General features: G+C 43.8%; 1 protein-coding gene across 2 annotated transcripts in view; it reads right to left on the reverse strand.

Moving 5' to 3' along the window:
• Nucleotides 1–4,505: 4,505 nt before the first annotated feature.
• LOC142379741 (teashirt homolog 1-like) overlaps nt 4,506–23,456 on the reverse strand; it is a 37,814-nt gene continuing 18,863 nt past the window's right edge. For both annotated transcript variants that reach the window (XM_075464970.1, XM_075464969.1), the window contains exon 3: nt 4,506–9,407. In XM_075464970.1, the coding sequence (XP_075321085.1) occupies nt 5,881–9,407 (3,527 nt within the window). In that variant the 3' untranslated portion in view covers nt 4,506–5,880. The remainder of the gene's footprint in view (nt 9,408–23,456) is intronic.

The following is a 23,456-nucleotide window of genomic DNA, read 5'->3' on the forward strand; positions in this document are numbered from 1 at the left end:
GCAAGACCTTTTTAAAACTATTTACCAGCCTCTCTCTTCTCCCTACCTGATCGCCCCCCTCCCTTTAGGTCCCTACCTTGTCTTCCTACTCAGGATTGTGCATTTTTTATTTATGCCTTTTTTTTTTTTTTTTTTTTTTTTTCATTTTTAGTCTTTGTATGCAAATCCTGTCTGACTTGTCTGAATTATGTGTGTCTGTCCGGGAGCCTCTGTGATTCGGAGTGACTGAGGATTGCACACACGGTGATTGCATCCACTGGGCCCACTCTGAGCCTTGCATAAGTAATTGAGATGTCAGTATGTGTTCTCATATTCCCACAACAAAACTGTAGGAAAACATGCTCTGTTGAAGGTCATTTGAATAATTCCTTAATGGAAGGGAGGCCTTGTTTTTCGGGATGCATGAAAAAGCAAATGTCAATGATCAAAATCAAGCAGCATCATATCTCACGGAGGCAGCACTGATTCCTGGAGCACTTCACCCTCTATCTCCCTCTCTTTCTCCCTGAAAATATAGATAAGGGATAAGTGTCTTTGTGCATATCAAGCACAGCACAAGCTACTATTTCTCAAGGGTCTTTTTTGAAACACAAATTGGTTTTGAGACATTTTCTATGTTGACCTCTTTGATTTGAAATAGGAAATGACACGAACATGGTAGTTGTTCTCTTATTCGAGAAAGAAAGGGGGGGTGGGCTGAGAGGTCAATGTTTAAATCATACATGTACACATGGCATAAGGAGAAATATGTCATTAATCTTTCATATGCGGATTACTATTATAGCTATAGACATGTCCCCAGGTGAGCAGACAAATAGAGATAGATTAGCTCCTTTACAGAGGCGGGATGGATAGAAAGGTAAGTTACATGGAGTACAAAGAAAGAATAGATATGTGCATGGCTTAGAGTATTTTACTCCATGAAACAAAGATTTGCACCTTAAACAAACCTGAACAACTCCACCCCCACCAACAGAAAGAAAGAAAAAAAACGTGGAAAAAGGTGAAAAAAAGAAAAATGACAGCGAAATAGCAGAATGGATAGGTATCATATCTTGTTTTGTAAAACCACATCCCTCATCCACCAGGATGGAGGAAACATTTCATCCCCCTATGCTTTGTGTTTTGTCCGGACATGTGATGGATGAAGGGCCTGGCGACACACACCTGCACATCTCATCCACTACCATATCATAACTAAAGGCTCGGCAGACTGGGATGGTCTTCTGCATCTGTTAGCCTGCTGCTGTCAAACACCATCATTCTCTGAAGACAACTCAGCCATCCCACCACAAGATGAAGCCACCTCGATAAAAGACTGCCGCGTGTCCATCAAAAAAATATATATACATTACGCTGTCGCCTACACCAGATGGGGAGCCAGAAGTCGATCCCGATCCCACTGTGCTGCCTGGAACGATGTGGCATGGATGTAACTATCAGGGCGAACACGTTTTAATAAAATAATGAAGGATTTGTTTTTTTGTAAACTGAAAGTGGGCTCAGTGTAATGGATCTCGAGCAGTAGCTATGGGGCTCATTAGTGCCCTGAAAAGTTATGAGATCCCAAGCAGAATTCTAGCGTTGTGATGATGTACAATAAAAGTAAAAAATTTGGGAAGGAAAAGATGAATAGAGGAATTTCCGAACTAGACACATCCCTTTTGTGTTTGTCATTATATTACCTTAAAATATATGAAAGTTCCTTCAGTGCAGCTGATATGCCAAGAATATAGACTTGAGGTTCAGTGTTTATAGCTTCCAAAAGCATTTATTTTAGACAGAACATAATGAACAAAAGTTATTTTGTTCAGAGAGTATGGAAGGTAAAAATCCTCCGCATTTTTAGGTATGTAACCGAGGAAGATATGTGAATCAAGTCCACAAACTGACTTATATGAACTTAAAAATCGACTGTGACTGGTACCCTCTGCAAAACATGGATACTGATAATGTCTTCTTAAGAGCAGTTTCCACAATGAGGCATTTTATCGACACCCAAACAGATTCCTCTGACTTCACTCGCTGATTCTGTACAAAGGCTTCTGGTTGTTGCAGCTTTGTTTGCGGATTCTCTGGCAGACGTTGTTTGCTTCATTTAAGGTATTCTGGAGGAGTATTAAACCACACGTTGGAGCTGTGAGCAAAGTTGGGGGTTTTACAGACTGCAGACGCAACTCCGGGATCCGCAGCATGAACCTTGTCTTTGTTTCCTGGCTGACAATGACCTTCATGCAGCTATCATACACATACTGGGAGCAACGAACAAAAACATACAAAGTCTAACAAAAGACTTGTCAGACAAAACACAGGTGTGTTTCCTCTGAGCATACATGCATTTTGAGATAATAACACACCATGAAGCTTTAAAGGAGGGCCTCTGGGAGGAGTTCAAACATCACAGGCACTCAGATCAACGTGCTCTCTCTTATGTAGCTTCACTTCTCTGTGAACACTAGCTGTAGGGTGACACCTCTCCATCACTGTCCCTAACAGATAACATAAAGGTATACAGCAGAGCAGTACGCTTCGTTTAATGTACTAAATCAGAGTGGAAAGCAGAGTTCAGATTGACATGCAAACACTACTGTAACCCTGTTCTACCAATTCAGAGACAAGTTATGGAGGTTAATATTCCCCCCAGTGTTCCCACCAGCCCAGGTAATTTTGTTATTCCGTTTGTGGCCTCTGTCTACACCCACCCCTGTCTGCTGTACATAATGGTCCCAGCCCTGGGAGGAAGCAGGCATTTACTTATACAAAACCTTGAGGAAATCCCTACCAATCCTCAGGGCTCACGTTCAGCAGCGCCAGAAACACAAAGACTATGCAAATCTGCCCAGCCTGCGTTTATCTACCCTCGGTTTCCGTTCGCACCACGGGAACCAGCATTGTGCTGTGCGTGGCGATTATCGCATGTAATTTACATAGAATACGCACAGGAAACAGTGCGCTGATCTCTAACAATGCAGGAAAAGAGCCTGTATGGGCTCAGGAGCTATCTGACGGCACAGCAAAATTACAGGTTTTAGCTGTGGGGTATTAAACCTACAAGGTGTTTTTTATTTCAGGTGTGCTGGGAACACTATCTGCTCCAAATGTTGCTTGTTTATCTGCCTTGTTTGTTTTATAACCCGACTCTAGCAGCCCTTTTCCGAGAAAGCGGCGTCTTCAACCGGGCTAATCTGCCCTCTGCCTGTGTTTCCTTTGTCACTGAATCCATGTATCAACACAGCGAGGTGCAGCCAGATCGAGGAGGTGTGTAACTGCACAATGACACTCGTGCTAATATATCTGGGAAAGAACATGTGTGTATGTGGGACTGACTCAGCTGACATGAGACATGTTGTGAGTGTGAGCAGTGGAAGTCACAACACTGCAGCATGGATTCATCCATACAAAGCCTGGTACTGTAAGTACTCTATCAGGAACTTGAGACATGGGGGCGAGATGAGAGATCAAATTCCTGATATGGACGCTTCACCTGCAGGGCTGCCTGAGGAGGAAAGCACAACTCGCTGACTACCTTTGGATCGGGATCACGTCGAGGTCATTTTACATAATGAGCCACTTTCTGCTCCAACATCAGCTGCATGTTAAGGCAGTGGTGCACATTTAATGAGTTTAGACTTGCATCATAAGAAATACAACTGCAAACAACATCAAGAAAGGAAAAGTGCAAGAAAAGAACCTAAAGGACTCTGAAGCTGCTTGACTTGTCACAAAGGTGCCGGAATCTTCTGTCATGCTCTCCGAACATTCATGTATTTAGGAACAAACGAAGGCCGTCAGTGAAGCGGAGAGGGAAAAGGCAGTGCTTCCTTTCAACCAGCTACATCACATCTGATCGACCTCAGACAACCTGTGAAAGCTGTGGATATTTGCTAATGAGCCCGTGCATTTTGACAAGTGAACCATTTGGCTCTGTTGCATGATAATGGCAATATATATATCACATATATGTTATAATTCAGTTGTGATAATAGCCTCCCTCTTGCCAAGTCTTACTTAAGCAGTGCAAAAACCCATCTGATTTAGTTCCAAGAAGAAAGGCAAAAGTACACTCCCGTCATTAATATAACACTGATTCTTTCAGAATGGCCCTCCGAAGGCCAGTCACAAGCCTAGCATGGGTTTCTTCCAGCACAATAGGCACCCTTACAAGCTTATCATCCCCGTCATCTTCATCATTTTAATCATGGGCGGTATGATGCGGCTCAGTCATCAGTTATGAGTATGACACTAGTGACTCTCCTTTTCCTCTAAAAAAAAAATCGGCAAACATAAAAGCAGGCCTGTTGTAGCAAACAAACTGTGGACTGATAGAGACCATTTGAATCACACCTCTGCGGTACTAAGTTAAGAATAACCATAAAAGGAAATCCTGTTACACTGGGTTAGGATTTGATATGGGGGTGAATGCTTTAATTTGCCCGGGAGCTAAGAATCACACACGCTGAGTTCGGTGCACCGCCATGACAAAAGAACACACAACCACAAATATATGACTGTTAACAACTGCTTTGGGGTTTATTTTACAATTGAGAAAGAAATGAAACAAACTAATCGGTGCTAAAAAGTTGTTGGGTTTCTTTTTTTTTTTTTTTTTTTTTACAATATTGTTGATAAAACATTGAAATGTATAGTCATTGTGCATCGCTTATTTATTTTCCACACCATTTCATGCATCAAATTGGATGCAAGTATAATTAAAATCATTTCTGTAAACCGAGCCAAAGAAGCTTAATTTGTAATTTTCTTTAGAAAAAGGACATTTTTGTAGCTCTACAGCATATATCTATGTACACCATCTGTTTTTATTTTTTTCAATCATTTTTCTGTATAAAAAAATGACAATATAAAAGTTAGAGAATGCACACACCTTAAGATACAAAGAATGCTGAGCCGTTTCAAATGGTAAGATATGTCTTATGGAGTACTGACATTTTCACTGGTGGTCATTTACATGTAACGGACTGTTCTCTTTACAGCTGAATAAAGCGACACAATTTAGAAAGAGAAGGTCGTAACAAACCATACAACTGGAAAACTGCTATAAGGTGATACTTCACAGCAAGGAAAGGTTTTTGTTGAGCAAACTTGCATACCGACGGCCATTCACTGTCACCGACTGAGTTGTAACCATGAAGCAGCATGTCAGTTTTTCCACATAGTCTTGCTTCTCTAATGCACTGACAGATGTATGAGTGGGCCATTCATCATCAAATAAAACATTGCAGTGACAAAAACCCAAGGAGGAAAGTGTGTGTGTGTGGAGGGGGGGGGGGGGGGGGACGACTGATAATCCTGGACTTTTTCAAATCGGATTTTGACAAATGCGAGATATTTGAAAACACGTCCTCTTTTACAAATTCAAAATTCAACTGTCTAAGGTGCTACTTCAGTCTCTCAGGGTATGCTTTCGTTCTTTTGGTGTATACATTTAATTTTCATCTTCTTCATATCAAGTATTGTACAGTTCTCTCTTCCACCAATTCTTTCCACACGACACTGTTTTTTTTGTTTTTTTAAACCATCGAAGCAGTAGTTGTCTTTTTTGCCATGAAAAGATTAAAATCTTGTGTTTAACCTTGTTTCACTAAAATACATGCACAGGTCAGACAAATAGCATATAAATATGTTACAAAATAAGTGTAAAAAAGCTTGGCAAAACAAAACAAAGGAAACAACAATAAAAGACATGGTCCAGTCAGGCAGTTGTCAAAACTAAAAATAGTAAGACTGATTTTTTTTTCTTTTTCTGGCGGCTCAGTTCGGCCCAGTGCAGTAACTGTGAACAATGTCATTTTAGTGCAATGAAATTCTAGTCAGTTCCACAGCTGTCAGTCCTTCCCCTCAGCAGCTCACAGACTTGCTTGATTAAACCTTCTCCATTTTGTCGAGCTTCTCCAGTTTCTCCAGAGCAGTGACAAACACCAGGTGGTCCTCTGGAGACTTGCCATGGGTCTTGCTGAGGTGCAGTTTGACTGCGTGTTTGCTGACGAATGTCCGATTGCAAAGTCTGCACTGGTACACAGAGCCTGTGTCGTCCTCTGGCGTGGTCAAGGCTGACAGCGGGCTGCCGAATGTCATTTTGTCCGTGATCACCTTTGAGGCAGCCTGCTGCTCCCGTAGGTGCTCAGCTGACAGCTTGGACAGGTCCTTCAAACTGAAGCCCAGGTGAGACTCCAGGTGGCTGATGTAGGAGGAGGGAGTCCTGAACTGAGAGGCACAGTCACCACAGAGGAACACAGGCTGGCATGAGTCCATGTTCTTGAGAAACTTGGTGCCCCCAGTTCGTCTCAGCTGGTACTTGACATTAGCCAGCCAGTGAGATATGGTGGTCATGGACAGGCCTGTGAATTTACAGATGTGGACCCTTTCCTGAGGGCCCAGGTCCGTCATGGCGTAGCGGCCCTCTGGGGTCTCCCTCAGACTAGAGGCAAACTGTGCCTGCAGGATGAGGAGATGCTGGGGATTCCAGTTGGACTGCCTCCCTTTCCTTTTCTGCACCGGCGAGAGGTCCTCCAGGGCATCCTCAAACGCACTGCCGTCTGCATCTGACTTCTCTGAGATGGAGGAGGGAGTTGAGGATTTGGGGGTTAGCCTTCCTGTGAGGTTCTTCACCATATCAGAAATGTCCATCAGAGCATTCTCTCTCAGAGGAGAGGAGACAGATTCAGGGACGGAAATGAGGGGTTTGTTACCATTTACACTACTGTTGGTCATGAGCACACTGCTGCTGTTGTTATTGTTGTTGCTGTTAGTAGTGAACTTATTTTTACTCAGGTCTATAGGTTGGTCATTGTTTTCATACAGCTGATAGTGGCTGATAGGCTCAGCTGGCTTGCCCTGAGGAGGTGGGTTGAAAGCTGGCTTATCCATCATGCTGTTGCTGATTTTGTAAAGCATGGCTAGGGGATCTGCAGCTGGGCTTACTGGTTTGGATGCCTTGCCCAAGTGTGTGTTCATGATCGACTGGAGTGCACTGAGAGGGTTGATGAAAGGACTTTCAGGTGAGTGATCAGTGATGATGCCAAGACTATTGCCGTTGGTTACTGGGGACTGGCACGCCTCAGAGCTACTCTTTGAATGGTTGTTGTGGCCATCCACAAGGCTCTCTTTGGGCTCCTTCTTACAGACAAGCTCTGAATCAACACTACCTGGGCTGATGCTTCTCATACCAGACGGTTTAACTACAGAAAGGTCATTTGGAGACGGTAATGGCTCTCTTTGCTCTCTCAGTGCAGGGGAAGGGGATTTTACTAATGATGGGGGCCTGTAACGTTCCATGCTCACCATCTTCTCTTCCTTTTCCTTCTTAACAGTGGCAGCTTTTCCTGTCACTTTCTCCACAAGCTCCTCCATGGCAGTGACATTACTCCTGAGGGGTGTAGGGGAGGAAGGGCTCCGAGGCGAGTGGATGACTGAATTGGGGTCACTCACAAGACTTCGCAGGCCACTGTTAAACATTGGCTGCATCTGGATGCTCTGGACTGTTGGGGGTAGAACAGTAGCTGAGCTCTTCATGGCACCCTGCAGCTGGTAGGCTGCATGAATGCTTGGGTAGCCACCCCATGTGGGTGTGCCTGTCTGGGCCTTGCTGATGGCACTGGATACTGTATTCTCAAGGGATTTAAGAATATCTAAACCCTCTTTAGGTGTTTCCTCCAAATCTTCTTCTCTAAGGTATTTATATGATGTGGTATCAGTCTCTGATTTCTCACTTGAGTCATCTTTCTCTTCCTTAATTTTTTTCTCCATGGGTTCACAACCCTCGACTCTTTCTTCCTCACCTCCGTCCCTCTTTTCCTCTGAGCCAGAAGAAAGGGCTGGGGACACTGGCTGGGACTTAACACTACTAGGAACGGGGAGTCTTGTGGTGGTCGGTGGTAGTGGAATAGACTGAATCTTCTCTTCCACGACTGGATCGAAGACCAGCTGTTTGCCCTTCTTAGATGCAGAGTTTGTTACCTTCAAAAAGTGACCTGTAACCATCATGTGGGCGGTCAGCTGCTGTAGTGTATCGTGCGAGCTACCACACTCCATGCATTTAAGGATCTGCGCTTTACGAGCTTCAAATTGCCATGTGTAGCTGGCACCATTTTGGTAGCCATAGCGGTTGTTGGGCGTCACATAGGGGTTAGCTGCAGCTTTTGTGTCCTTGCCCATATCACCAAGACATACACTGCCACCACCACTACCAGCGTGGAGAGAGTCTGGGGAGCATGGAGAGACTATAGCATCTTGGATAGCACGTTTCTTAGCTGAACTTTGCACCAGCTTAGTAGCCAAGGCTGGCACTGGTTCTTTGAGAGGCACTTTCTGGTAATGCTTGGTCTTGATCATATGAACGCTGAGATCTTGCAGAGACTCAAACGAGTGGCCACAGTACATGCACTTCAGGACTTTCTGAGCATCTTCTTTCCCCTCCATCTCCATCAGGGAACGCTTGCGAGGTTTGGACCAACGCTTCCCATGATCCTCCTCTTTGTCCTTGTTGTCATCTCGATAATGGCCCGTCTCGTTCATATGGACTGTTAGACCCACCAGTGTGTCATAGGCAGCACTGCAGTCTTTGCAGCGAAATTTGCTCGCACCAGTAAAAACAGAGCCGTACAGCTTGTTGTTCTGCCGGTAGAGCTGCACTGTGCTGAACAGGCTAGGCTCGGGTAAAAGATGGTAGGGGGTTTGCTGGAGAGTTTTAGCAAGTGCTGCCTGGTGCCAGTCATAAGCTACACCACTACCGTTACTGGCCCCACCACTGCTGCTCCCACTGCTGCTGGTTGCACTGTGGCTGCTAACAGAGTTAGCTGCTGTGCCATTAGTATTGGCACTGGCACTGACTATGTGGTTGACAGTGGAGCTCCTGCCGTTGTGGTGACTGCTAGCTATGTTTACCCCACTGCTCTTGTTAATGGTTGTGGTTGTGGAAGCAGAGGCAGCAGAGACAGGTTCTGGAGTAGTGAGGGCACTGTTGACACTGCCAGCTGCAGCGGGCTTGGATTTCATGATGTCCATTGTGATGCTAGACCAAGAGGCATCTGAGATCAGGTTTGCATAGACGGCTTTCATCTGTGCCAGGCTATCCTGGAGAGAAAGGCCGTTGTTGGGACGGAAGGGCAGAGCGGTGCCTTCCCTCTCCTGGCCATCCTTGGAAGAGGTGCTCTTGAAGTCCGTAAGTCGGTCACTGGCATCACTGAGTGGAGACCCGTATCCAGCATCAGGGTTAGTGCCATTGCTGAGTGGAGAGTCTCTGTAGCTGGGGGGCTGGCCTCCATCCACATCTTCCTCTTCCTCGTTGCACAGGAACTCTGTGTCCTGGCCGTCTAATGAGAGGCCATCATCCTGCAGGTGCTCCTCCTCATCATGAGAGGCTGCCTTAAGCTCATCCTCGGGCATGTACGCTGGAGAACAGAGAAAGAGAGGGGAAAAAAAGAGGTCAGTTCAATGAAATAAAAGATTTACAGCACATTAACAGGACCACTTTCAAAATAACATGGACAGTAGGCTTTTATTCTCATCCAATGCAGTGGTGTGTATATGTCTGAATGCATGCATGCATGCATAAGTTTGTGTGTGTTTTGCACACATGTGGCTCAGAAAGCCAGTGGTGAAAAAAGCCTCCAAGGGAAATATAAATCACAGAGCTTCTGACAGTTGTCCTTTTCCTTCCCAACTATCTATGCTTCCACACATGCCTAGTGTTCCCTAGGAAATCACTGACTGTTTGGCCTTGTTAGTCAGCTGCACCCTTGCATGTTCAACTCGCTCTTTTCCTTCTCTCTCTTCTTTCCTAAGCTTTCTTGCCACTCACTCATTTAGTTCATTAAATTATGCTCCTCACAGTTTTGGATTATGCAACTGATTGGGAGCAGAAAGTAAACACTAATTCAGAGATTTTTCAGCCTTTGCTAACCACTCTGAAGGTTATTTTTATTTGAGCTAATAAGCAGGAAATGACAAAACAATGGCACTTGGACTGAGAAAGCTATATTGACTGGTGAAGGTCTGGGACAGAGGGTTCATGCATTTGTGCTCGCACTCTTTTGAGACAAACAAGGGCACAGACATTCCAGAAGAAAAAGTAAAGCAAAAGCATGATCAAAGGTAAAAATCAAAGATAATCATGGCTGAGAAGTAACAGGTTTACCCGCAAAATGTGGAAAGGCGAATGAGAGGAAGGATACAAGTTTGTGTGTGTGTGTGCATGGAAGGAAAGACTGCAAGCAGCAGTAAGTAAGAGAGACAGGAGGTGGTTAGAGGGAGAAGAAGTGAATGAAAAGATGTGGGGGGAAAAAGTGAGCTGGAGGTGGTGGAGAGAAGGGGTGTAAGGGAGAAGCGGGGGAGAAGAGTGGGTGAGGCAGGCAGGGAGACAGGAAAGACGGCCCCCTAGCTTCTTCCTTTATCTCCTTCCTGCATGGTGAGATATGTGTCCTAGATGCCAGTATCAGTCTCTCCTGATGAAACAGATGTGCTGTCAACTTCAAACGGCACGCTAACCTGTCACATCATAATCTAAGTGGACATAATACCTGATGTATATACACTGGCACCATTTACTGCTGCCTGAGAGGAGATGGGTGGAGGAGGTGGGGGAGGTGAGCAGCTGCGCCATCAACTGCGAATGCGTGATGATGTGTGTATGAGTGCTTCTCTAAGCGCCTGTGTTCGAAGGCGTGTTTGCCCGTGTGCTTACCCTCCCGTGCCTATCTGTGTGCGAGTTCTGCGGCTCATACATATTTGCTTTTACAGTGCAAACCTGAACCCACAGACTATAACATTGCAAGTCTGGGTTCACTGTGTACTACTGATACACCCCTCCCCAAATGAGCAACATATTCTCCAAAACGCCTGACAGGATTTCAGAGAAATGAGAGCACTACAGGAGAACCTGGCTGTGCTTCAATCCTGACAGACTGAGACCGAGACAGTTTCTAAAACTCCTGAAAATCCCTAACGCAGCAGATTAGCATTATGTGCTGTACTCTCTACAACACATCTGCAGAGTGTCTTCTGTTACTGTGCTTTCCCTCTCACTAACACGCTTCCACAAGAGGAGGCTATCAATACATATCAGCCATTTAATATACAAAACACCCCAGCAGAGTGGCTATCCATTCTTCACGAAGCCAGAGCGGCACAAACATACAGTAGGAAATACCTAGGTGAGTCACTCATGTCAGCTGCAGCCAAAAAATAGCTAAACCTCAATAGCTGGCAGTGTTTAGCACACACACACTCCCTCACACATACATAGGGAGCAGGCATGAGAAGCAGCAGATCAGAAATATCCCTGGGTGAGTGACAAAACACAGACTGCAGCAGGGAGGGGCTTCGAGCGATGAGCAGGTCGCCAGGGAACCCTTTGACGATCCCTGTCAATCAATTCCTGTCCTGCCATGTTGTCATGGAAACAACAAAGAGGAAGATATCAAAAGCACACAGACAAAAGACTGGCAGAGACAGACATCTGTAAAAATCACAGGCAGCAAGTGGACGGTTTTGCAAGCCATAAATGTGCAATATTAGTGATGAAATGTGGTTTGCATGAGTCTGATCTCTTCATCTGTTTTGAGAAGAAGAATCTATTCGGACAGGATGTTCAAATCTGAGGCATGAGGAAGGAAACCTATTAAGAGCTACACACCGGCTCAATCACTGCAACTTGAGGATATGTGTTTCTGACTGGCAAGCAGATTAAGCTCCTTCTCTCATCCTGGGTGTACATATGTGGCGCAACAACGGCAGCGCAGGGCCGGGCACGGGAAGGGGTAGGGCTGGCGTGCCGTCCCTGGCGGTTTGGTTTGCAGAGTGGGTGATGGCTGTGAGCAGGGCCATCTGCACGGGCGCCAAAGCGCCTGTCACTTTTGCTCGGGGATGTGCCGCCATCAAGGAGACAGGCGGCAGCGGGGCCAGGATAGGACTGCAGACTCACTGTCAGAAGCAGCAGCAATCAAGCCCGCCACCAGCCACACTGGATCACAGACAACACGCACCAAGGAAGCAAGAATTAGCTGCCCTGTGTCACTGATCTCCCAGTACCTACACACAAGGTTAATGTAGTATTAATAAATATGATAAGCAGCGTTTTGGAGAAGCCTCTTTATATTTTATGAAGAGCTCTTTTAAAAATGCATAATGCACAAAATAATAAAAACTGTGGTGTGTGTGTCACCAAAGGTTTTTGAGTCGCAGGCTATGAAGTATACTTTAGGCCACAGACTCTTACTTGATTAAAGAAGAGAGCTTTTAAAGATCTCAAGTATATGTTGTGTTCCCATCTGTCTCATTTATTATTATTCTTATTCAAATGAGAGTGTTCCTGGAAGACTAACCAACTAATGTGCTGTGAAGCATCCTTGATTCTGACTTGTGCCTAACATGTAAAGACTACAAAATGCTTTGTGTCATTACAGATTCGGTACTCGCAATCTGTGATCAGCTACTCAGAGACCACAGCAGAGCGAGCGCAGCCTCTTGTTGTGGAGAGCAGACACAGTTTGATACAACGTATATGTCCTGCCTAAACTCGACACCGAGCCTCACAGTGGGTCGGCACCATCGACCGAAGCACAGATCATCTCTAAAACATTCTCCCACATGCACAACTTTTTTGCACGACTTGACTTTTGAGAATCATCCCAAAGGAAACACAACCAGAAGACACATCAAGACTTTGTCAAGGAGCAAAGCAGCAGCATATCACTCCTTTTCAAAACTTTACTATCTCCACGCCCTTCCCATTTTTTTTTTTTTTTTTGCCTCTTCCCTTTTCTTTGCTGAGAGTCTGCTGGTTGTTAAATCAATATAACTCTCTGTCAGGCCTGCGGAGCTTCACCATTTGGCCGCTGTCAAAGCCAAACAAACCAGATAAGAAAGGCAGAAAGGCGATGAGACGTGAGAGAGGGAGAGAGGAAAAAGACAGGGATGAAACCAGTCAGCTTCCCCTCACCACCGACTCCGCCACCAGCCCCATTCCTCAACACCCCTTCTTCTATTTATTTACACACATTTCTTTATTTATTTGATGTGAGTTTGGGAAGAGGGGGCAATCACAGCAGTCATTTGTGGCACTAATGTCCAATCACGCACCCCTTCACTCATGTGATTTAGGCAGTGCAGGAGGAGAGAATGGTGTGGGGTAGGTGGTGGGTGCGGGTTGGCTGGGTGTGGGTGTGGGGGGGGTGGCAGAGGCCGTTTAGGCCGGCCCCTAATAGGAAACTGGCAGTCTTATTCCTTCCCAAGATTCTGTTTGTCACCCCACTCTCCATTACGTGCCTCTCAGCGTTGATGGCTTTGGACAGGAGCTGATCAAAAAGCCATCGCTTGACCTACACGCCGTGGCAGAACGGGACTCGCGCCCTGCACAGGCAGAGGGGGAGATGAGACGGAGGAGGAGGGGTGTATGTCAGAGCATGGCGCAGAGAGGAGGCAGAGGGAGGAAGTGGGGTGATAGCTCTCGGACTGGGACAAGAGGGCTGTAAATAAAATGACATTATTATTTCCTCTGTCCCGTCATGTAGAAAAGCCAATTATGGTAATGCTGCTGCTGGCGTGTCAGAGGGAATGCTGGGATGTGCTTCCCGTGAAGCGGCTAACATGAGAGCAATGCCCTGATCAGGAACACAGGCCTCAGTTTGACAAGAGACTGAACAGATAGGAGAAAGGAATAGAGGGGGAGAAATAGGAGAAAGAGATATGAAGCGGAGAGCAAAGCAGTGTGTGGACCTTGTTTTCCAAACGGATAAATATTGAGCTATCTGCAAGAGAGATCTTTTTGCGTTTTTGGTCTAAAGATTCAGTCTGAGGGGGAGCAGATTTTTATTGTGAGCATTCTCTCTTTTTTATTGTCATATCACAGTCATCTTTCAGCCGCACTGAGTTGTGCAAATCTCTTTTTATTTTGTGAGAAATCAACAAGTACAGAAACAAAACCACCCGGGAAGGATGGGTGTCATCAGAACCTTATTACATTCAGCTTTGTGAATGTAATGCGTGGGATGAGGCCCCAGCCCAAGAGAAGCTATCAACATGAAAAGTTCAACAGTTCATGAATTATACGCCGGCTCACCTCAAATTTTTGACGAGATGAATTATGCAAAGACAACGGTGAAAGAGCCGGATATTGAGGGTGAAGACGATCATTTACTTTAGTAGCTAATTCGTTCTCGTCTCATCTTAGGCTTCTCCCAGTATCCTATTCTTAAAATTCCTCCCGCCCTTGATCGGAGACCTCTCCTTAAAATAATTCCTCAGCTACCTTTCTCCTTTCACTCCCCTCCATTACCCTCTCATTCTCTTTTTCCTCCCACCCTCCTCCTCTCTCCAGTCCTGCTCACACGCCCACATGGGCCCCTCCCAAGCGGAATAATGGGAGCATATGGCCACGGCAGCACCTACAGGGCCTTAAATAACTGCTGCAGCTATCCAGCTCGCTGTACCAATTTATCTCTCACCCCCCTCTGCACCCCATTTCAAAACACTTCTAGCCTGAGTTGAGCTGAGCAGACAGCAACGGATGAGACATGTTCTACTTCAGACACGTAGATACATGATGGACTGATGATGAAAGGGGTGTGAGAGTGATATAGTGCTGCACAAACAAAATTGGTGTTGAAATGCTATTTCATTGGCAGATATCTAGCGAGTAAACCTTCAGCTTTCTTGGTAATCGTGTGTGCTGGTGGCTCCATGCAAACGACTCAAGTAATGCAGAGTTACAGTGGGCCAGTGGCCTAATGTGAAGTTGCAGCACGAAAGCTTTAGATAGCAGATTGTTAGTGTATTTTGCCCTGCAAGCGGAGTTTGGGATGGCAATGCTGGACTGCTTGTCTGTTAAACTTTGGTCCATATCGACGCGACAACTACTGGCCAGCAAAGTAAAAACTGCAACTCGAAGTTGACAGAAAAACTTTTTTGCATTGTAGAGCCTGTTACGTAACCGTTAACTTCTTCACAGATAACAGGGCCCCAGAGTGTCAACAATTTGGTTGCACATGTGACGGAACATCTGCGGAGTGCAATTAACTTTGTCACTAGGTCGCACAGGTACGTCAAAAATGGATCAGGTCTGTTTTTTTTTTTTTTTTTGCTTTTTTGTCACAGAAGAAGAATATGAAGGTGAAAGCCAATCAGAGGCAGTGAAAGAGTGGTCCTTCACCGCTGATTGGCTCTGCCACAGAGATTCTTCCAGGCGGATGTGTGTGCTTTTGGAACTGCAACCCTTCTCACCAAGAGCAGCATGTGCTAGCAACTGATGAAACAAAAGGGCAGGCTAGGTACCAGTAACACAACATGAAGATGGGAATTGGTGTTTTTTTTTGTTTTGTTTTGTTTCTTTAAAGGAAAATGCTACTTGCTTCATTCATGATCCTGGCTCTGAAAGCTATAGCCTAGAACTTACACCTCTGCTAAGATGGCAAACAGTTACCATGGCCTAGCATCAGAGGCTTGTAGGCAAAGCCAACTGAGAACAGTAAATATGTGCAAAATATTTGCATTTTTAGAGAGACTGAATGGCCCAGTGTCCCTGGCTTAGCTACTGTCTAATGTCCTATGTGATATATTCTGTTGCAAAGAATTTAGCCAAAGCAGGGGTGTGGAGTTCCAACATTCATATGAAATGCTGAAGAAACACATCGTCTCTCATCATAACTGTCTGACCAACTACGTGCCCTTCCTTGCTACATTTCAGCACCTGCAGAGGAAAGCCGAAGCAGTGAGGAGTCAGAGATGAAAAAAATCTCAATATTGCTCATAATAAAGCCAAAGAAGAGATCCCGCTCACTGAATTTAAGTCACAAATCATTCTCTTGAAAAATAACTGGTCAAATGTAAACCCGGCCAACAGCAGCCATCCTGCACGTACAATTACCTGCACTTTTATTCCTGTTTACGATCATTAACATTTGCTACCAGTGAGTACAGGAGATGACCAAATAGTAGTCCTTAAAATGTATTATTGAGGTGCTAAAGGCTTTGTGAAAAGTTTAGGCGCACCTAAATGTTGTGCTGGTGCACCTGACCTTGCACTGGAGCCCTGAATAATGCCTTTTTAACAACATTTTGAAGATATCAATCATGTATTTGCCTATGCAGCGTGTCAATTTAAATGAAAGCATCAGCTAAATACCTAGGTGTGTGAAATGTAGGTTGATGTGGGGGTTCACGTGATTACATTGACAAAACATGAAATAAGGACGGGTCAAAGGTCAGAAAGGTAGCCGGCACTATGCCAATACAGCTCATGCTCACATGTAAATATGTCAATATTTCCCACAGACATTCTTCATTATGACCTTTAGAGAGTGATGTATGGATTAATAGACAGTGTGTACATGAGTATTTGTGTAGATGATAGGATTTGGACAGGTGTGAGATGCATGAAACACGCAGGCGTGATTGAATGTGTGTGTGTGTGTGCGTGTGTGTGAGCAGAGGAGAGTGAGTGTGAAAGGTGCTGCTGTTTTATTTATAGAGCAAGTGCTATTTATACCCAACTCAAAGATCATTTCAGAGAAGCTGCTTGTGGGCCACAGCCAAGATCACTCTCCATTACAGTGCACGCACAACACCATCGACTCACACACATATGCATACACATTCATACACACTCTAGCTTATACCCGAGAAGGAACTGCAGTCACTGTGCTTTTTGCCTTTTAACACATGCATACAGTGACAACTCAGGGAGAATTATGTAGTTTATACAATCTAAGTGTGTGTTAGTTGATGGAGGAGAAGGGGAGGGATGGGAGGGGGTGCATGGGGTGGGGGGTGAACCCACACTGACTGACTGAGTGTTCTTCATGGAGTACAGCAGGCTTTAACATGCTCGGGGATCAATACACTGAACCAGCGCCAATCGATTGCAATTCATCTGGCTTTTTTTTTTTCTTTTTAATTTATTTTTTTATTTCATTCTCACCCTCTCGCACCGCACACTGAGCTGCAGCTGTCCCGCGAGGCAATGCATAAATAAACATCCACACATTTGCATACACAAGAGCACATAAACACAATACAACATGCACTCACACGCACCTGAGTGGCTGGAGAGATTGTGCCCTCCGCGCAAAGCAGGTTCAATAAACCCGTATGGAATTTATTTATTTTTATTGAGCATATCACCCCATCCTGGTCCTCTCTGCATAACAAGGCCTGTATAATTAAACCATAAATTTCAGTGCGCTCCTTTAATTACCACAGACAATGTCAGGAGGCAGCAGAGTAAACAAATGGCTTTGAAGTGAGCAAGTAAAGAAAGAAAAAAAGCTTTGACACAGCGATGGAGAAGCTGTTCATTTTGGTGCGAATGTTGTTGCACTTGAAAAGGATGAAATGTTCAAAAGGGTGTATGTGCGCAGGGAGTACAGTGTGCATTTTTTCCCTTCCGCTTTATCGAAGAATGCTTTTGAGGGATGCAGTTTTACTGTGAAGTGAAGGAGGAATCAGTGTATCGCTGCAAGCATGACGATGTGCAAATATATGTGTGTGTGTGTGTGTGTGTGTTTGTTTTTCCTGAATGCACGGAAGGTGTAATTCTATTTGTATGTGATTTACAGGGACTCTTGTCCCTCTTGACCACCACTGGAGACGCCTACCGAACTGTTTGTCTTGCACAATATAAGTGAGCGGGTGCGTGCGTGTGTGTCTGTGTACATTGTTTGCACGTGTGTACATTTTAGGTCAATGTCAACACACAGGCCTGCTTCTCAGCAGCTTAGCTAATTACACAAGAGCCCTGAAGGCCACTTAGAACAGGTTAGCTAATTAACAAACAGGCTGATTGCAGATTAATTGAGAGGTGTTCTTAATCTTCACCCCTAAATGCAATGACAAATGCTAACTGGCACTAATTAGGCCGGTATGGAGTGCCGAGAGTAGAGGTTGTATTTACAGTTAGCGTGGCTCGTAGGGATGTGTGGCTTGTATCGAACCCCCCCCTTCAAGTTATCCCAACAGGTTAAGGAACTGAAACCTCAGTGAAATTACTGGTAACCCAAAATGTAGTTACGACAGCTTCATCAACAGCCTTTTTGGATGCAAGTACACTGTTGCCTTAATATTAGAAGACACTGATTCTCATCTCTTACAGTAAACATAGTTTTAATGGCATTTTAAATTTGACTGTTAAGCAACTGGATATTACTGTCATTGTCGCTATAGTTTTCATTAGAATTGTGATTAAGTAGTACAACCCCAATTCCAAAGAAGTTGGGATCCTGTGTAAAGTGTAAATGTGAGATACTGCTATCAAATTCAAGTTGAGCCAATGTTTGTCATTAAAATAGTAAAACGCCTCATCATTTGATATGTTTTCTGTGTTCAATTGTGAGTAAAATATTGATTTATGAGATTTGCATATCACTGCATTCTGTTTTTATTCATCACTATTTCACAAAGTTCCGTAATCTTTTTTGGAATTGGGGTTGTAATTAAATATTGTATCTATTGCTTGTCATTTGTGATACTATATAATAATAGCACAAATAATTATAATAATTTTACATATATTTATGTATACACGCATGTACAAATATATAATACATTATTTCACCACAACTTTTTATGCATTACAAGGCACCTTTTCAAAGCTGGAACCATCTTCTGTTTTACCTGTGATGATTATCTTCTCTTTTTGAATATTCGTTTGCACATTCTCACTGAAAGCAGATTGTTAAGATTATAATGCTTTTGGCTGACCTTTCATTGAGTGTTTGCCCGTGTGTGGCTGCATTCACATCTGCTCCAGCATGAATGGTCTGTGTAAAACATGAAACCTGAAACGGTGTCAACACAATGGGCTGCGGTCTATTACAATGGCGAAATGAAGAGAAATAGTCCCCTCAGCGGGTATCTGAACTAGCACCCATCTGTGGACGATCAGCTGCCAGTAGAAAATACACCTTCCCTTCAACCCCATCGACACACACACTCACACACACCCACTGAATCTTGCGATTTTCCACATTCGCCACAAAAACTACTCCCTCAAGGTCCCACTTCTTCCAACTTCCATCTGCCTGGATAAATTTATCATACAGCTCCCCTGTCTATCACCACACACCTGTGCCTTTTAAGCCGCCCACCCTCCCCAAAAAACACACATACTCAGACTCCACCTGGCCTCTTTCAACCTACGACCCCACCCTCAACAAAGTCTGCGTACTTCCAATAATCCCTCCCTCCACCTATTGACTCCAGCGTGTCTTTCTTTGCTTCTACCACCTGCGCTTTTAAATCCCTACATCAAGAAGGACCATTTTACCTGAACGCACACTGCCAGTAAATACACACAGGAGGACCTCCACGTATTAATGTTTCCCTTGCCTAGATTCCAGGAAACACACACAAACATAGGTATGTACAAACACACACACATGAGCTGTCCCTGACGAGACAACAGCCTGCAGCAGCTGCTTCCATCTCCTAGCAACAGCAAGCCTGATAGATGACCCAACGATGGATAATTACCGTAAATCACCACAGCTCACACACAAGGCAAGAGAGGGGCGAGAGAGCTACAGAAAGACTTAAAAAGAAAGAAAGGAGAGAGGGAGAGAGGAAGGACTGAAAGGAATCCGAGGTAGAGGGTTGGGACCGGTCATGTATGCACTAATGCACCTCGATGATCACATATTCATCTGCCTTTTAAAGCGCACACATGCTCAGTGATGACTCAAATGCGCAGTGGCATGTAACAATGCATACTTACAAACAAGCAAATCCTATCCTCACTCACACACTCAAAAAATATACGTATAGTACATGAAAAGGTGCACATGGCTCCCTAAAGAGGTGCTTCTTTGTCACAGACTCACATATTTTACTCAGAGGGACCAATAAAAGGTATTAAAGTGCTGCAGGGTGGATTTAAAAATGACAGACTGGAACCGTAGACAGTATGAGGAGCAAATGTTGCTACAGTGACGTCACCCACTGGTTCGGTTATTGGCTGTGATACTTAAAAAAGTACCTCTTTTGGAGCTGCAATATCTACTTGTATTGATTTTTGGAAGGACCAGCAGCACACTGATGAGAAGAGGTGAATTTAGCAAATGGTATCATTGTGATTTGTGGAGAAAATTCACTGACTAAAGGCCTTTCACTAGTCTGTATTTTCCGTATCTGACAAAAAAAAAAAACGTGTTTTCGGAAAGCTTCCACACCAAGGCTGATGTGTTTTATCAGTTTTTACCTTTTTGCATAATCGCATTAAATTTTATATTAATTCCAAAAAGGATATGGTATCCATAGCCTTTTTTTCCATTTCTTCTTCTGCCTGTCCACTTCTGCCCTGATGCTCTCACTTGTTGCTCACAGTTTTGTCCCACAGGTTACGCCACAACAAACTTTACTGAACCAACTTTATTGAAAAGAATGAGAAAAAAAACAGCTACCAGTTTTTTTTTAAACAAAAACACTCAGCAGCCTACCTGCCATTTCCAAGTTCAAGCTGTTCTACAATAATCTGCCACAACCTCTCTTTTAAATTCCACATCATTTATCATAAAATCAGTCTGTCTGTAGCAATTTTGTGTGACTTTGTTTGCTCCGAGCAGTCAAACAACTCTCAAAAATATCATACTAATGTAAAAAAAAAAAAAAAAAACCCATAGAAGATTTAACCTGTTCCGAAAACCTAAATGATGGACAAAGGCTTCAGAGTCATTGTGTGAATATGATGCAACTAAAGCGACATCATTTTCTTATAAAGTGTGACAATATTGGATGAAAAAAAAACTTTGTGTGCAAAGGCCTTTCGCATTTGATGAGAGAAGTTGTTGCTTTTTGAGTGGGAGTCAGTTGGAGGCAGAGATGTGCTGGAGCAGGCAGTTGAAATCAGTGCCTCTGGTTTTGCTTGTCACACTCGATGGCTATGTCCATATCTTATAATCAACATGTTATTATTTTGTTCAGTGTAAGAAATCTTTAATTTACTGGATTGACCCGAAAGGTTACCCTGATGTGTGCCTTTTTAATTTGAGATTATTGTCTAAGGACAATGATAAAACACATTTACATGTGGCCATACCGAGTTGGCGTACAGTCTTTGTTCCATGAATTCTAAATGTTGCAAAGTGTTCAAACTGCCTCCAGAAGTTTGAAATAATCGCACCATGAAAAGTTAACTCCGAGTTGTCAACAAATCTTTGATATACACATGCAGCTGCTCCATTTACTTCCTCTTCATTTTCAGCTCTCCCAAACATGCAATCTGTCCCTCTCTTTCCCTTCTTTATTTCCTTGCCTCCCCTCCCATCCCTGTGCGAGTCCTGGCTGCTGCAGACATTTGATCTGGCTGCCTTGTGATAGATTGACAGGTAATGAGGAGGTTGAAGGGGCGTTGGGAGACAGGAGCAGGTGTTCAGCACAGTCTTTTTGGCCAGCGCTAAGCTGCCATGTCCTTCACCGCTATACCGCACCACTCAGCTTCCTCCCTCTCTCACTCCTTCTTTCACGTCTTTCTTTCTGCCTTTCTTTCTTTCTTTCTTTCCACCATCCCTCCCTTTTTCTTCTTGAGAGAAGAGGACTATGCAATCCATCACACGCTGACACGGTCGGACATAGACTGTCTTTATATGGGGAAAACGCAAGGGCCGTGGAAATAAATAGAGAAACATCAATTTCCATGCTGGCAGCAGCAAACTGGGCCTCAGACTGATCAGTCAAACTGTGTTGAGGATAGCGCCAGACTGATGTGGACGGATATGGGCTTTTAACATGCCAATACCTGTCATAATGTCACTTTTAAGTTTTTTAATGTACAAATGCGTATGTTTCCCTTTTAAGTGCATTATGTTTCATCAGAAAAAAACTTAAAATTGTATTTTATACATCAGATTATTCCAAAAGTATCTAAAACAAAATTAATACAATTTTACTTTAGATTTAGCAGCTCTTACAGACATGGTACTGTAGTGTCAAAACTGCATTACATTAGAAGTGGGCCATCTTACAGCCCGAGCAGGATGCAGAATATCTTTCTAACCTTGTCTGAGTCACATTTTGACCTGTTTCACTCCTGCTGACACAGCAAAGCATTATCACAAACTAAGGAGGCGAAAAGACAAGAGAGGACTGTGATAAGCAGGGGGAATGGGGTGAAATTTGAAGAAGAAGAGAAGTTAGGACAAGAATAATAACAGTGTTATGAATAGAAAAATAATTATTGTGTTAGTTCAACCAAAACTGGACATTTGAAATGCATATAGACATGTTAGTATAACTAAAACCGTAAAAAAAAATTAGGCTTCCACAAACCAGACTAACACACAAAAATAATGTGGTCATTGACTGAATCACTCCTGTTTATACTCAACCAGACTTAAATGGGCCTAGAAACGTTGTACATGCCCCAAAGTTGCATCTTTTGGCAAATTCTAAGAGTACACAAATACAGCCGATCTCCCAATAAAGCTGCTTTGAATTCATATATTTTCTCTGTACAATAAACTATGCTCAACTAGCATGAAATTATTTCCCCACAGTGAAAGCATTTCAGTCAATAACTCGATTCCCCTCCTGTGCATGTATATTTGGACAAAGACAGTGGTAATGTTAAATGGCCCAGTCAAGCTGTAACCATGGTTCTACTCAACTGTGGATGTAACCACGCTGATTGTTTTCTTGCATTTAGGGTGCATTGCATGAATGTATCAACTTAAATATTATGAAAGCCCACAAGGAAAGTAAAAAATTACTTAAATGACTTACTTAACTAATAATTACTTAAATTTTTTTTGCTCTTGGTTTGAATGACCTAATACATAGCAGGTTTAACCAAAAATGACCTATGTGTGCTCTGGTTCGGTTGAATATTTAACCCAAAACGTCCCCTGTTGTAAGATGCTCTGGCTTTGTCTGCTTTCTCTATGACAAACGACCACACAAGGACTAAGGGAGTTACCAACCACTCTATCTTTAAAAACACCTTAAATGCAATGAGGGTGGAGTCTGTTGTATCGTCACAGGAGCCAGCGGACAGAGCCGGTGGGGGAAAAAACAAGGCTTCAGACTATAAATCCACTCCTTTGGTTTACTACCCAGCATTAAAGGACATGTCACCCTCCTAAATCAGTGCACCTCGAGGAGACAGCAGGGCTAAAACAGGGAGCATTTGCATGTTCCTTCAAACATTCCTGAGGGGTGAACAAACTGCTCGACCACCTTCCTCCAGTTATATCAACATTGCAGCTCAAACTATTTGCGATTACGCACTACATGATGGATGTGAGGCTTGCTGTTATGACAAACCTCCCTGAATCAAAGAAAAGTTTGGAAAGTGGAGAGAAACTAATGAGTTAGTTCTGTTTTTATCAGCATTCCTACAAATTGATTTAAACATTGAAATCCAGAACCTGACCTGGTGTCTGACCGGCTTTTTTCACTTATTCAGAGCCACCAAACAGCTTCACCTGGACAATCTTACAGACAGCTTAATTATTTAA

Source organism: Odontesthes bonariensis, chromosome 5 (assembly GCF_027942865.1).
Source record: "Odontesthes bonariensis isolate fOdoBon6 chromosome 5, fOdoBon6.hap1, whole genome shotgun sequence".
In the NCBI taxonomy this organism is placed as follows: Eukaryota; Metazoa; Chordata; class Actinopteri; order Atheriniformes; family Atherinopsidae; genus Odontesthes; species Odontesthes bonariensis.